We start from the raw sequence: 15,618 nt of genomic DNA, 5'->3' as shown, positions 1-15,618 counted from the left end.
ATACCAGCTGTGACCTCTGTTGTTATGCAGCGTATAGGTGAAACTTAACTAGGCGTTGACATGATTAAGTTTAATCTATTATATAACCCAGTACATTAAGGAGAGTGTTTTATACTTTCCTTCCTTAGTTACTCTGTGGCACTCTCACTGTTAAACATAGTTTTATATTAATTTTTCATTCAAATATTATGCCAATATTCAAATCAACTACTCAAAACGTACATTATCTCACAAAAGAATAACCGGGAATATAAATGTAACCTTCCTTCCTTCAATTCAGCACACAAAGCCAAGATGTTTTAAGCGTGTAATAAAGTGTACCTTTTCAACACTAGATGCCTCAAGTAATAACCATTTCTGAACAAAGATAGAGGGGAAATAATCCAGTCTTACGTCCTCTGAACAGCTGGAAACAGACATTTTAAAAATAGCTAGGTAGTTGCAAAAATAACTAAATATACTCTATTTCTTCTGTATAATTGAAAGGCAGGAACAGTGGGCCTGAGCTGTAAATATAAAACTTTCTACCATGCTCAGACAAGAATAATGTGGGCAGCAGTGAAAGTGACAAAAATCAGTCTTGTGCTCCAAGCACTAAGCTATGCTATATAAATGAATAAATAACAAATGTCGTATTATAACTGCTAATTACTTCTGTACTAGCTATTCAAAAGACAAAAAAGATTAACTAGAACAAGGTTGTTCCTGATTTAGAGATAGAAGCCACAGTTAGTTTTTTTCTTTTTAAAGGAATTTTGGGTGACCTATCTAAGCCCAATTCAAACCTAATTCTACCTTACTCATTAATACATAATTCAGAGTAACAAAAGAGGCAAGTTCATAAAGTGTCTTTGTGCAGCTTCCAACATTTTAACTGTGGGGCAGTAGTGGGTTGTTGTTTTTTTTTAAATCACCTGGTGTTCTACTTCCTGTAGCAGAGACTCCAGAAGTTCAGTTTCTTGGGTGAGTGATGTCTTCTGACCTGTTTAAAAGAAATGAGATTTAGTGATCGTGTGTTGTGTGGTTATGGTGTTTTTGTTTGTTTGTTTGTTTTTTTAAAGAAATGAACCTCCCTTCTGGAGACTGCTCTAAATCTAAGGTAAAGAATTTCTAAATATATCAAGGTTGATGGAGAACACATTTTAAAGGAAGCCTGTTGTTTTAATTAGAGCTGCAGTGAATGATTCACTTGAGGTTTAAGACATTAATGAAGCATTCTTGGTGTCCCAGAAATGACACAGGCTTTTGAGAGAAAAGCAGATCTGGATTTCATTGAACTCTCTCTGATCTGACCAAACCTCCTTTTGTAACATCTGAAATCTAAATTTAAAAATGACTTTTGTAGGCCTTAAACCTTTTAAGGAAAAAATAATTAAACATTGATATTTAAATATAGTGTTTCTGTATTACAACTACCATTAAGGCTGTGACAAGACAAAGAAGAAAGAAAAATCAACTCTTATTTTGAGTCTATCACACATTAATTCTTGTAAATTAATCGGAGGGCCTTGAAAAAGTGCTATATAAGTGCAAAGTGTTATTCTGTGTTAACCAAATAAAGAGAGAATTCATAAATAGTTTAATGACTGACTTTCAAACACTGAACCAATAAAACAAATTTTGCAATTGAGTGCAGTATTCAGTATGATATGGTTAAATGCACTCATTGCAGATTTTAACTTACAAATAGTTTAATCAGAAGAATTTAAGAGGATTTTTTTTTTTTGCTAAAAACTAAGTGATTCTGTTAAAACTCTAGATAGGGTATTATACTTGTTTTGATTTAGTGTCTATGCAATAAAAAATATGGTAGCTTTGAAAAGATGTATTGAATACATTCTGTATCCTTTTCCAGTATGTAAAGTTCCAATTTTATATTTTCCTCTAAACAAAATTTCAAATGTCATGAGTAAGTTTTCAGCATAGTTTATTATTATTTATGGTTTGTATTATTGTTGGGCTTAGAGACAGTCTATATCTCCATGAGTTTCCAGTCTAACAGATTTAGTTTTGTATACTGCATGACTAAATCCTTAAAAAAAATTGTTCTTATCGCCCCTATTTCCAAAGAGACTGATATTCCAGTTTAGGATAATTATAATATTTAGCTTTTACACAGCAGTTAACAATGGAATGCAAGTATGAACGGAGAAGCTGAGGCAAAGTGATTTGCAAGAAGTCACAGTCAGTGGCAGAGTTGCAAATATAATCCAGGTCTCCTGATTTCCAGACCAACGTTCTAGCCATTGAAACATACTGTCTTCAAGAATTAACCTGAGTCAACTGTAGAGATGTTTCCAATCTGGAACAAAACTATTTCATTTAAAATACAGGTTTTATTAAAAAAAAACATTTACAGAGGGAAACCCAAAGACTGCACTGTAAATTGCTTTGCACATAAGTGGAGTCTTATTAAAAAAAATGAGATACCTGTATATAAGTGTTATACAAGCATCGGTTCCCCTGTGTATACGTACTACCTACTTCCCATTTGTAAAAAGGCTAAATAGAGGGAGAGGTTAAATCACTGGACCAAAGTCAGTGACAGACTCAGGAACAAAATCTAGAAGTTCTGATTCCTCCCTGATACCCTGCTCTCACTACTGGACAATATTTATTTATTTACTAATCTGAAATGCTACTCAGCAGAAATATTCCATACAGAAATAATATTTTAAAAAGTTAGGTTTGGATAGTAGATATCAGAGGTGACAAATTACAGCAATCAGGAAATAGCACTTTGCACGTTACATCTTCAAAAGCGTACAATCATTAATTGTAGCAAAGTGGTACATGTAATCTGAGTTACCATATAGTAGCTTCATGGAATGAAAATAGTTACATCTAACAAAATGCATTATATCACAGTAACCACGCAATTAACTAATTACATTGCTATATTTAGAAGTCTTCTGTCTTCAACCTGAAGCCAGGAAACTGCTGTATGTAGTTTTGTGTTTCTAGAAAAAAAACTTGCCAGAAGATTTTCCTTTAGTCTGTTACTTCCACTTACATCAGATAAGATTAATACCTACCCATTAGTGTTATAAGCTTGTTCTTCAGTTGAGTGTCTAATCGGGCAATCATCATCTCCACTGCATTCCTAATTTCCCGAACTCGTTCATCCTTTGCGCTGCGCACTGCCTCTACATTCCTCTCCTAAAGGACAGTTCAGAGGTAATGTACAAAAAGGAATAATCTTCTGTTTTTTGTCCATATCTTTGCCTCTCATCATACCCTGTCCATTTCAATGGAGTGCTTTTCCGTTGACAAGGATTTGGAAATACAGAATTCCTAATTAAAACACATGCCAAAAGTGTTCTCTCTCTTTGGATAGCCTAGAAAAATTGACTATCAAAACGAAGAATATTGTACACATCCAAAACTGAGTTCTTAAGGTACAAAGTAAGCCCTTTTTGAAACTTCATAAAAGCTACAGACGCACAGCATAAAACAGCAGAGAATGCAGTTGCCCTCTGGTGGTTGACTGAAGGTTAAAACTAAAAAGAATAGATTTTTCTCATCATAGACAAACATGTAAAACACTTGCTATGACAAATTAAACACTCTCTTGGAACTACTTGTTTCTTTTTCTGCACAGGGTACTACATAGAACAAGTACTTTCTTGAGTATAGCATCCATAAACAGAAAAGGGAAAATGAACGCGCACAGTTTTCTTTACATGGTGCCTTTCATCCTTGAATCATCTCGACCATATACACATACCAAAGCACCAAAAAATTTCAGACAACTCTGGGATGAAGGGTGGCTAACTAGCCAGTACCTGCACAGCACAACAAAGAGAGAAAATTATGACCAAGAGCAACAGGCAACTCCTTCACTTACAGTAGTGCAAAGGAGATAGTATGTGTCCATGCAGAGCAAATGGAGCCCTATTTTACTCTCTTTTCAATCTTATTCAAAAAGGTTTGCACACTAAACTGCATAAATATCAGTAAAATCTCCCCCAAAACTGAGGGGTTGAATCACCCCAACAGAATTTCAAATCTTCAGCTTACACCATGAAGGCCTGGTACTTTTTGTACATGTAACACTATACCAGCTACAGGTGTGTAGGCGCGCTTTTTTACTGGTACAATCTTTAGCACGGGCAGAGTTATATTGGTATAAAAGCTGCCATATACCAGTATAGCTCATTCCAAGGCACCCTTATACTCATATGACTGCACTCACACTGTGGGAATTGTACTGCTTTAACTATACCACCTCCTACAGATAACCTGAATATATCAATACATTATACAGTTATAAGAGGGTGGAAACATTTTCTTGGAACATTTTCTTACCACTTCTTGCACTAGACTGATCAACTCCATAAGTCTCCTCCGAAGTTTTGCTACCTCCTCATTCACTTTTGTGACATGTTGCTCATAAATTTCAGCTAGTGGCTTAAAAGTATGTCCTCCATGCTATTAAAAGAAAAGATCAACAGAACATCATATTTTAGCTATACTCCATCCCTGTTAAATTAGGAGTTTTTTCCCCTTCTATGGTACCATTCAATTTGGGAAAGATCCAGAGCAGATTGTCTGTAGGAAGTCTGTCTTTCACTTCCCTTAGTAACAAGTCTTGGATCTGGCTTCTGCACCAGAAATGCTTTATGTGGAGAGCTATTTGGAGACTGAGCACTTATCCAAAATGAGTCCCAGCATTTACTGTGCAGCACTTGGGCTAATTAAATTAGGGGGAAAGAGGTATACGTATTTTGAGCTAACATGATAGCAAAAAACTGAATTAGTGACACTCAACCACTTACATTCCCAAGTATGAGGTGTGTGTCTGTCTCACTTGGGATTATTTAACTGGTACAGTATTAAATAGTTGGGGATCTGAGGGGCTTATAAAGCTTTGAGTGCCAGCAGGGGATCTCCTCCTTTTGAATATGGGGTAAAGGGATATCAGACTTAAAAGATTGCTTCTTTGTTTTATTTCTGACAATGTTATAAAAACAGTATTAAGAAACTAAAAATACAGGTTTTTTTCCTATGATTTATGCTATTCCTCCCCACCCTTTTAAAAACAGTATTTAGGTCAACTAGAGACAGGTTCCAGTTCTGTCCACACCAGCTTTAACTATTTCAATTTCGGGTTCTTGTGGGCTTTCACAGGGTTGCAGAGCTTTTTAAAAACATTAAGTGTTTAACAGATGATTCATAATGTGAAGCCTTTGTATCCTGTTCTCCCTTTTTTCCTAAAACAGACAATTAATTACTTCATGGATTTTACAACACAGGTACTTTTTCCTACAATAAAAATAATCTGAATTGTAAAAACAGAACATTTGAAAGTGTCACAAAAATACCTGTTTTGTGTTTAAAAAAAGTTTTGTTAATGAGTTTCACTTTTGGGCCAAACATGACTAGAGAGTGCCTCTTCAGTCATTCAGATTTGTAACACTTAACGGTGAAGTCTAAGGTAGTTCTTACAGCTGGCCACATTGTATAAAAGATAAATGAGGGAAAGTGTGTTCTAGTTTCCACTCGGGTTGGTGAAGATTGAGCAGATGCCTACAGACAGTGTTTCAAAAAGAGAGATGGTTGTTTCTTTTGAATTTAAGATTAGCTTTCAACTACTGAAGATTATTGCTGAGTATGTGCAACACAAATGTAATTTGTGTTACATGATTATGTGAAAGATTTATTTTTTGTGCTAGGAATTCATTGTCACTTTCAGGTTATCTACAACAGTCTTGGTTACTAAATTCATACTCAGGATGGTAATTCTAGCATCTTTCCAGAAGAAGCTTGAAATTGTAACAGGAAACATTATCTATGTCAGAGCAGCAAAGAATCCTGTGGCACCTTATAGACTAACAGACGTTTTGGAGCATGAGCTTTCATGGGTGAATACCCACTTCGTCAGATGCATGTAGTGGATATGTCCAGGGGCAGGTATATATATGCAGGCAAGCTAGAGATAATGAGGTTAGTTCAATCAGGGAGGATGAGGCCCTGTTCTAGCAGTTGAGATGTGAAAACCAAGGGAGGAGAAACTGGTTTTGTAGCTGCAAGCCATTCACGGTCTTTGTTTAATCCTGAGCTGATGGTGTCAAATATGCAGATGAACTGAAGCTCAGCAGTTTCTCTTTAAAGTCAGGATTAAACAAAGACCGTGAATGGCTTGCCAACTACAAAACCAGTTTTGCTACAAAACCACAGGATTCTTTGCTGCTTTTACAGATCCAGACTAACACGGCTAGCCCTCTGATATTATCTATGTCAAAATTCATAAGACTCATTTGTTCACATACTGTAACTAGAGTATTTTAAAGGTAATTTGAAAACAATGCTAACAATTTCATGCCATTGGCATTGCTTCTGTAATACAATTCAGGCACTACTAAGATAATTTCCTATGCTCCATGTGGATATAACATGCTACAAGTCTTCTACTCACCATTCCTCCCCAGAGAGCACACTGGTGACAGATACATTTCTTACATGTCCAGCAGAATACACTGAGTTTTTCATGATGGTTTTCACACCTTAAAAAAACAACCAAAAAACAGTGATGGTTAATTACATAGCGGTGCGCGGAGTCTGAAAAGGTTCAGAAGCTTGATTTGTTTTGTTGACATGATTTTGAGAGCAAAGCTCAAAATCTAGGAGTTACAAATGGTTTCCCAATAGCCAATAGCAAAATTAATTAGATGTATTCTTCTTGCCTTGCAAAGCATGCCATCATTTTACTTCGTCTAACATATAATATCTTCCCAGGAAATTTCTCCTGGAGGTGAGAAAGTGCACTCTGGAAGCTGGTTTTAAGCACCATCTTAGCTGCATGGTATACTAATGAACCAGGCTTTGAATTCACTGATTCTAGAAGCTAAAAATTTTAAATGATTGTTGGCATTTCAGTCTAGTAACTCAGAAAGGTTTTGTAAACCTAAAGTATTCTGAGGTGTGGATCAATGTGGCATCTAAGTGCCAAAGTGAGGCATCAACATTTTAACTAGAAGAAGGCTCATATGTAACAAGACTACTCTCTCAAACCAAATGGCAAATGACGAGTTTCTTTAAACACAGGTTTCTCAGCTACACTTAACAATCTGGGTCCAAGATACTTGAACTTACAGGGAAATCAAGTTACTCCCTTCAAGACTTAAGAGGGTCATGGTGGCCTGGCTTTACTGTAAAGTTTCTATCAGTACCGGACCCAGATGACAGCACACACTGTTCAGGGACTCCCAAAAAACGGTATGATACTTCTTGCCTATATATGGCTACTGAATATAGAAAGCTGATTCACGTATCATAAGTAGTCCTAGCTTTCTTCTGCAGTAAGGGTGAAACTAGTCAGTTATAATACTGTCTCCAGGACTCTGTGCAAGATCTATACATTCAGATTAATTCTTTGATGACTTTTTGTCAACCTATTTTTACTGGAAGAGTATAGAGAAACTAAAATGAATAATTAAAGAAAAAGAATGCAACAACTTAAATACACAGACATTCAATATTTCAATGTCTTAGTTTGCATACATTTGACCATCAGATAGTTAAACTGGGAAATGTGACATCTGAAGGGTTGCTTTATATTAGCCTTTAATTGTGGCTTCAACTAGTGCTATCGTTTTCATCAGCTCAATTTTTTTCTTGTTCTGTACCTTTGTTCATGAAAATGGCTGATTTCTGAATACTGGCAGTGGTTCCAAATATTGTTTTGTCACTACAGTATCCCAGATTCTTCATAGTCTGTGAGCAGGCTTATAAAGCACCATCACAGCAGATCTCTGAATGATGTAAATGAGAAGTTTGCACAAAGATCAAGGATGGAATAGTGCCTTTATGCAGTTCAGAACAGTTACTTACCTGAAAATAACTGTGGTTCTTAAAGACAGTTTCTCAGTGTGGACTGCCCTCAAGATACATGACAGACATGCATCTTGAATGGGATCCACACGGACAAAGACTTGAAGAACTATTATACTTTGTTATAATTATGAATTATTTTATTGCCTTATTCACCACTGCTCAGTGGGAAAATATTCTCACTTGGGGGGAGGGGGAAACAAATTGCTATTCCTACCCTTCCTTTTTTCCCCCCATCCCCTTTCTCATCTTTGTACATCCTCCCTTATTTCCTGCTGTATTCTGCCCACTCTTTGCAGGAACTCTCAATACTCTTCCAATGAGCTTTACTCCAGAACCTCTTTCTATTCATGTGCTATAATGATTAGCAATAAAACAACCTGCATAAATCAGCAATATTATGGAATATTGCAAATTGCAGTTCTCCAAAGGGGGATGCCTTTTTGCTGTGATATTAGCACTGTATTCTTCATGCTATCCAAGAATCAGAGAATGCCCGTATCAGAAGATTTAAGAAGTTGGTTCACATAGTTCTTTCTCCACTATATGAAATCCCAGGAGAAATGGCATTTACAAGTGACAGTTACATTGCACAATATATGATCAATAAATCTCAGTTATCCACATCACTGCAAATCCTACATGGAGGGATTTTAGACTATGCATGCCTTAGACCAAATGTCAAACGGGAAATAAATACATAAAGACTTGTCTAGGCTTATGCACTAGCACATCCAGGAGTCCCTTTAGGTTTCTGAATGAATTATCAGAGGAATCTCTAAAATGCCTTCTTTGCTTTCATCATCTGGCGTCCAGATGGTCACTGTGAATGGCTACGAGCAATACGAAAGAGGCACCCCTCTTCAATCTTCCCATGCCTTTCACTCAAAGTATGTTAGGCCAGGCTAATTCAACTGTAACTTTCAAGGTAATAAAAACAGAAAGACCTGTAAAGACTTAGCTTTTAGTGCTACTTACAGAAACTGGTACCATTTCTAGAAATAAATAATCAAATCAATCAACTGCCAAACTCTTACCATCTTTCAGCTGGACAGTGTAAAAGGAAGCATACTTACTGACTGCTTCTATTACATGGTAGCACATTTCAGCTTTCAGTACTTAGGAACTACAATCCATTCCCTAATTTTAAGAGAGTGGAATTAAATGTCTGCTGTTTGAGACAAACTACAAAATCCTCAAATTTTAGAAGAGTCTATTCTACATACTTGTCTTTTTCATTTTCTTCATGCTTAGTGAGATTGCATAGCTGAAGTGTGTCAAGCTGCTGCGTAACCTCTTCTGCCCAACGACAGTTTACAAGTTCCCGTAGCTGGAGTGGGGCTCTGCAAAATAAATAAATAAAACCAACAAAATGTTAAAGTTAGATTCATAGACTAAGGCTGGAAGGGACCATAGTGATCATCTAGTCTGACTTTCATGTTGCAGGCCACAAAACCTCACTCCTGAAATAAACCCCTAGCCTCTGTCTGAGTTACTGAAGTCCTCAAATCCTGGTTTAAACACTTCAAGTTACAGAGAATTCACCACTTACACTAGTTTAAACCTGCAAGCGACCGATGCCCCAGGCTGTAGAGGAAGGCAAAAAAGCCCCCAACTCAGGAACTCGGTTTCAGGATTTCAAGGTTCTAAAGAACACCACTGAAACAGATTAGCTTTGTCAATTCCACTGTTCTGCTCAGAAACATATGAGTAATAGCAGACACAATAAAGCTGTCTGTCTACAATGCATAAGTTCACATTTGAAAAGTTATCTTCAAAACCATCAGGCTTAGAACATTAAAGTTTTTGGGTTTGTTTGCTTTTAATATAAAGAGCTTACATTCTGAAGAAACTGGTTGCTTACCCATCTAGCAAGAAAAAGTGTCTTACTTGCCATTAGGAAATTGATTTTTTCAAGCTCTGTATGTATGGGACACAAATACTAAGAATGTGCATGCCGCTTGGCACGCTGCAACATGTTTATCCCTGGAAATGTCTGTCTCATAGATTTATAGAAAGAGGGTAAATTTCAGTCAGTCTAAAAGCGTTGTTTGGTCCCTGTGCTGGTCATTCAAGGAGTGACACTGAATAGTTCTGAGAGGAGTCCTGTCCACTTCTTCTGGCTAGATGTGGTTATATCCCTTAAATGGATGGAATTACATGGTGTGGATCACCAAAATTTTACATAGATCAATCCTGGCCATACTAAAATAGGATTTAAAATAATTACTTTGCCAGTTTAGATAAGGCTTTATATCACATTAAGAACAACCTTCAAAAGAGAAGCTTGTGATACATATGGTATACTGACCGAGACACGAAAACAAAACAAAAAAACCCTCCACACACCTAATAACCATAAGAAAGCTGACTACAGAGTTATACTGTATTTCTAATTTATTAAAAATATCTTACCGACAGTGAGGGCACTGAGCTCTTTGTTCAGTCAGCCAACGCTATGGAAAAAGAGGATAGGCACATTTTGAGACACACAAGAGAATTAAAGATATGAAACATTCACACACACTGGTTTCACTTTTGCCTCATTTACACTATAAGTCATTTTTCCTGTGCCAATCCTCCTGTATTTTTCCCTTATTTACACTCATGATTTTAAATTAATGAGATTTAGTGAATACAAGCAATCTCAGTTTTACATAGAGCTATTTTAACCCCCAAAGGAAACAGAATGGGGTTTTTTTGGGTGAAGAGAGCTGATTTAACAACAGTTCTACTGTTACAGTAAAGGGAGTTTTGAGATATCTGGCATACCACCAGAAGCCACAGAATCTATCACACAGTCCCATAGTTATACACTAAGGGGCATATTCTAGTAAAAAGCAAAGACATTGCAGGTGTTTCTCCAGTCTAGTTTTCAAGGAACCACATTCTGCTACTTAGCTAGTCATACAGCTTTCCTTCAGGAGATATTACAATTAATTGATTTATTGACTAGCAATCCAGTAGGCATTGAATGGCAGGGTTGGGAAGATAAACTTCATTAAAAAGGCACATATAGGCCAGGTGAGAACTGGATCACCTTAATATAAACTGCAAATTCAAACTTTAGTGATAAAACTGCTTAACTTATTCAAACTGCTACGTCTTAAGTCTCGAATTAAAAACTCCTCTCTGCCAGAGCAAAGTTTCTCAGCCCATGGGCTATGACCCAAAATTGGGTCACCAGAAAATGTCAAAGGGTCATGGGGCTGGCTGAACTCAGAGCTCTCTGCTCTGAATGTTGTGATGGGTTGAACAGTGTAGCGATTTGGCCCACCCCACCCCTCTGACATGATGACAGAGGGATGGATGGGCCGAATTTGAATGAGGAGCATTATTACCCCATGCACCTGGTCACAATGCCCAGAATGGGGAGCTGAGCCCAGCTGGACCCCCAGGACAGGAGCTGGGAGGGTATAGTTGGTATCACAGTCTCCTGTGGATACTTTCCCTCCTCCAAGATAATTCCCTGCCCCACTGCCAGGTGACACTCCATTTTCCATACCCCATCCTGCCCTCCATCCCTTCCAGAATGGGCCTCCCAATCTATCCTTCCCCCACAGCTGGGTGACTCCTCCCCATCAGACTGACCATCCTAGCCCCTAGGCCCCCGGATCTTCCCTCACGGTACTCACAGCCCTTTCTGCCCAATAATTCCTTCCCCCAGCCTACCCACTTTACCCCAAGGACCCCAAATCCTCTTTACTCTCTGCTTCCCGTGGGCCGTGTGAGGTGTGTGTATTTTCTGAGGAGGTGTTGGCTTGCTGTACCTCCCTCAGACCCCTCCACCCCCATGTCCTTCCCCAGCCGCCCCCCCAACTCCTTCCTCATTACACCCCTAGGCTCCCCGACCTCCCTTTACCCCCAGGACCCCAAATCCCTGCTTTATCTTCTGTGTCTCATGCACCATGGGGGGGAGGACTGGATTTTTGGGTGGGTCTCTGATCTTACCACCCTGCCCCCAAGTTGCCAGTGGGGGATGGGTTGTCCCATCCTGGCCAAAGTGTCTGGAATCTGAACTCTAAGCTCCCCCTCACCAAGGACAGACCACTGAGAGGAAGAGAATTCGGTCTGGGGGCATCTCTCAAGGTCATGACAGTCCATCAAGGTTTACAAATGGGTCCCGAGCCCAAAAAAGTTAAGAACCACTTCCAGAGGGCAACAGTAACCCAACTAACATCCTTAATCACGGTTAGAGTCCTTAATATCTTGATCTATAATCATGTGCACAAGTTACAAGTCAAAGGATGGATTTTCTATTTGCCAGACCCATAAACACTAACCAAGATCTCAAAATTTTCCACCTTCACAAGTCATAGATCCTACACTCAAAACCATGCGGTAAGTGTTATTGTCAAATACAACAGTAGCGATTGACTTGGTACTTCAGTGCTCATAATTTTGTGGCAAGAAAAACCATGCCCAAGATTACCCAACTACCCACTCAACAGGCTTCTAGCATGACTTCTGAACATGGTGCCAGGCAAACAATTCAGCAGCCATGATTGAAGCCTGTTTTAGTATGGACGGGGCCTCACAAATGACAAAGATGATATAGCCTAGCACAACTCTGTACTGCAGGTCTAGTCTCATTTTCCAGGCAGGCATCACTGAAAAGGCCTCTTATGAGATGTTAGAGGAGAGGATTGTTGTATGCTTGCTGCTCATAAGTGACTCTTCCAGCCAATTAACTGGTGTTGAGTGATCCAAAAGGGTTGGTCATGGTACAAGTCATAACTTTCATAGGGAGAAACAAGGAACACAGAGTAAGGAAACTCTCAGTGCTCCAACAAAGGACACAAGTACGTTTGCCCTGTAGCTCTTTATTTAAGAATCTATGTATACATAGAAATTAGAAAATAAAATGTGAACTTACCCGAATGCAACTGAAACAACATAGCTTGGAGCAATGTGGACACAGACGTGCATCACGCAACTTTTCCATACAAATAAAACATCGGAACACCTCAGCAATGCTCTGCAAAAAGTTAAGATTCACACGAGTGGTAAGATATATATTTGAAGCTTGTTAGATGTTCAGCAGTCAAAGCATCAGGTTTAACAACAATAAGTCCTACTTTGCAAGGCTATGGATGACATGTTGGACTTGAATCATGATGGTGGCATGTCTCAAGATAAACAACCATGGATCACACTTTCCCATTTTCTCCTTTTCCTATGAACATGCTGTTAGCTCACTTTGTTTTATCACTTTATTTTTTTCCATCTGTATATGTCTATAGCCAAGACACTATTCCCCCTTGTATATGTAGGGCACTGAATAGCCTGAATGAACAAGCACTCTACACATACAGAACCAGATTCTAAAGCCAGGAGGGCCAATGTGATCACTTAGTCTGACCTCCTGATAGCACAAGCCATAGAACTTCCCCACAATAATTCCTATTTCAACTAGAGCATATTTTTAGAGAAACATCCAATTACTCTAATTGTTAAAAATGTACACCTTATTTCCAGTCTGAAGTTGCCTATTTACTGTCATTAGATCTTGTTATAATAGCTAATAATCAATAAGCACATTATCAAATATTTGTTTCCCATGTAGGTACTTATAGACTGTGATCTCACCCTTAAACCTTCCCTTTATTAAGTTAGAAAGCTCAAGCTCCTTAAGTCTACCGCTGTAAGGCATGTTTTCCAATCCTTTAATCATTTTTGTGGCTTTTCACTGAACCATGTCCAATGTATCAACATTCAACTGAATATGAATTGCCAATTTGATGTGGCTTCAAAAAAAAAAAAAAAGGCCAATATGATTCTGGGGTGTATTAACAGGAGTGCTGTATGTAAGACATGGGAGGTAACTGTCCCACTCTACTCAGAACTGCTGAGGCCCCAGCTGGAGTACTGTGTCCAATTCTGGGCACCACAATTTAGGAAGGAGGTGGACATATTGGAAAGAATCCAGAGGACAGCTCAAAAATCACTTATTCCAGAGTACCTATAGCTGAATAGTTAATCTGCTAGAGCTATGATGGTCAATTTCCCAGTGTAAATAAGCCCTTATATCTTCTAATTCTCTTCTTATATGAACCTTTCCATACCTCAAAACACTTGTCTCCTATCTCTGAAATCCTATTGTTGCTCAAATTATTGAGGAAAAGTGACCATAACTGAATACAGTATTTCAGATGAGGGCAACCTTTTATTTATTTACACAAGTGGCATAATATTTTCTGTATTTCCTATATCATAATATTGTTTGTTTCCTATTACTGCACACTGAGCTGATGTTTTTTCACAAAAACTGTCCACAATGGTGTTTGGGACCTTTTTCTTGTGTGGTTACAACTAATATAGCAGCAGAGTGTTTGATGGATTCCAATTACTCCTTCCAATGTGCATTTTACCTTTCATGTGCCAAAACTAACGTTAATGAGCCACCATGCTCTTCATTCCTAGCTTTGTTATGTGTTTCTGAAGTTCTTCAAAATCTTCTCTAACCTGGACTAACCTAAATAATTTTGTGTCACCTGCATTTTTTGTTGCTTTCACTGCTCACTCCCTTTTCCAGATCATTAATGCATATGTTCAACCCCAAGTCTCAGTACAGAACCTTGTGGCACCCAGCCATTGCCTTGTGACTGCTGAAAAACACCCACTTACACCTATACTTTGTTTTCTGCCTCTTGGGCAATAACTTACAGCACTGTTCAACCTCTCACCCCATAACTACTCATGGTACGTCTACATTACAAGCAAGATGATGACACAGCTGTAGTTACGCTGCCACAACGTAGACACGTGCTACAGACAGAAGAGGTTTTTTCTGTTGCTGTAGCAAATCCATCTGCTGAAGAAACTGTAGCTAGGTCAATGAAAGAATTCTTGCGTCGAACTAGCGGTGTTGACACCACAGCTTAGATCAACCTCACTTTGCCTCGAAGGGGTGTGAAATGAGAGGACAATTCACACCCCCGAGCACCGCAGCTAGGTCGACTTAAGTCTTTGGTAGAGGCCAGGCCCTAGTTTCTTTATTCTCTCACAAGGGACTTGGCTGGAGGCTTTCTGGAAGCCCAAACATCAGCCACCTGTTCTCCCTTCCCCAAGACTGATGCACACACCGTCCTAGCAGGTGGGCGAGGCCCGACTTTCCTGCGCAGCCAGCAGAGGAGGCCAGCACCGTGTCAACCAGCGAGACCGGGCGCTGCTCACCTCGACCTGCCGCACAAGGAGCCGGGGCGAACCGGCACCCCCAGCTCGGGCGCAGGCGGCCTCCCGCCAGTGCCCAGCAGTGAGGGGAGCCGGGCCCGCCCCGCCCCGCCGGTGGATGCTGCCCATCCCCTCACCTCCACGCTCTGCTCGTCCATGGCCTCGGCTCTCGCGGCGCCCGCCCGGAGCGGGGAGGCTCCCCAGCGCCCCGGGGAGCAGGTCCCGGCCGCAGCCCCTGCGGGAGAGAAAGGGGAGAGAGGCTGCTTCTCACCGGCCCGGCTCCCTCCGCAGCGCCCCGGACCCACTAGCTACCGGCCATGTTCGCCCAGGGGGTCGGGGCGCCGCCGGCTCCTCCCTCAGCTCGGCCTCCCGCCTGCCCGCCCTGCGGCTGAGGGAGCCGGGCCCCTCTCTCACGTGACCCGCCCAGCCTCAGTGCGCAGGCGCCGCAGAAGCCCCCCCCCTGCTGCTGCAGGGGCCTGGACGCTGCCTTGGGCGCGCTGGGGTGGAGCATCCGCAAAGGATGCGGGCCCCGCCCCCTTCATCTGCTGAGGCTGTAGCAGTACAGCATCTCTTCTCCCACTGCTGCAGCATCCGCACTGGGTGCAACCTCCC

General features: G+C 40.1%; 1 protein-coding gene across 2 annotated transcripts in view; it reads right to left on the bottom strand.

Annotated features, from left to right (window-relative positions):
• Positions 1-15,259, bottom strand: part of TRIM37 (tripartite motif containing 37) — a 56,663-nt gene extending 41,404 nt beyond the window's left edge. The window contains exons 1-8 of one of the 2 annotated variants that reach the window (XM_050928780.1): positions 15,144-15,259; positions 12,710-12,811; positions 10,249-10,289; positions 9,060-9,176; positions 6,419-6,506; positions 4,309-4,431; positions 3,036-3,159; positions 915-982 (exon numbers count right to left, since the gene is read on the bottom strand). In XM_050928780.1, the coding sequence (XP_050784737.1) occupies positions 915-982; positions 3,036-3,159; positions 4,309-4,431; positions 6,419-6,506; positions 9,060-9,176; positions 10,249-10,289; positions 12,710-12,811; positions 15,144-15,164 (684 nt within the window). In that variant the 5' untranslated portion in view covers positions 15,165-15,259. The remainder of the gene's footprint in view (positions 1-914; positions 983-3,035; positions 3,160-4,308; positions 4,432-6,418; positions 6,507-9,059; positions 9,177-10,248; positions 10,290-12,709; positions 12,812-15,143) is intronic. The other variant, XM_050928779.1, reaches the window with a different exon arrangement.
• Between the last annotated feature and the right edge of the window lie 359 nt (positions 15,260-15,618).

This window comes from Gopherus flavomarginatus, chromosome 19 (assembly GCF_025201925.1).
Source record: "Gopherus flavomarginatus isolate rGopFla2 chromosome 19, rGopFla2.mat.asm, whole genome shotgun sequence".
In the NCBI taxonomy this organism is placed as follows: Eukaryota; Metazoa; Chordata; order Testudines; family Testudinidae; genus Gopherus; species Gopherus flavomarginatus.
The sequence above is the reverse complement of the archived record's forward strand: the minus strand, read 5'-3'. Positions and strand labels throughout refer to the sequence as shown.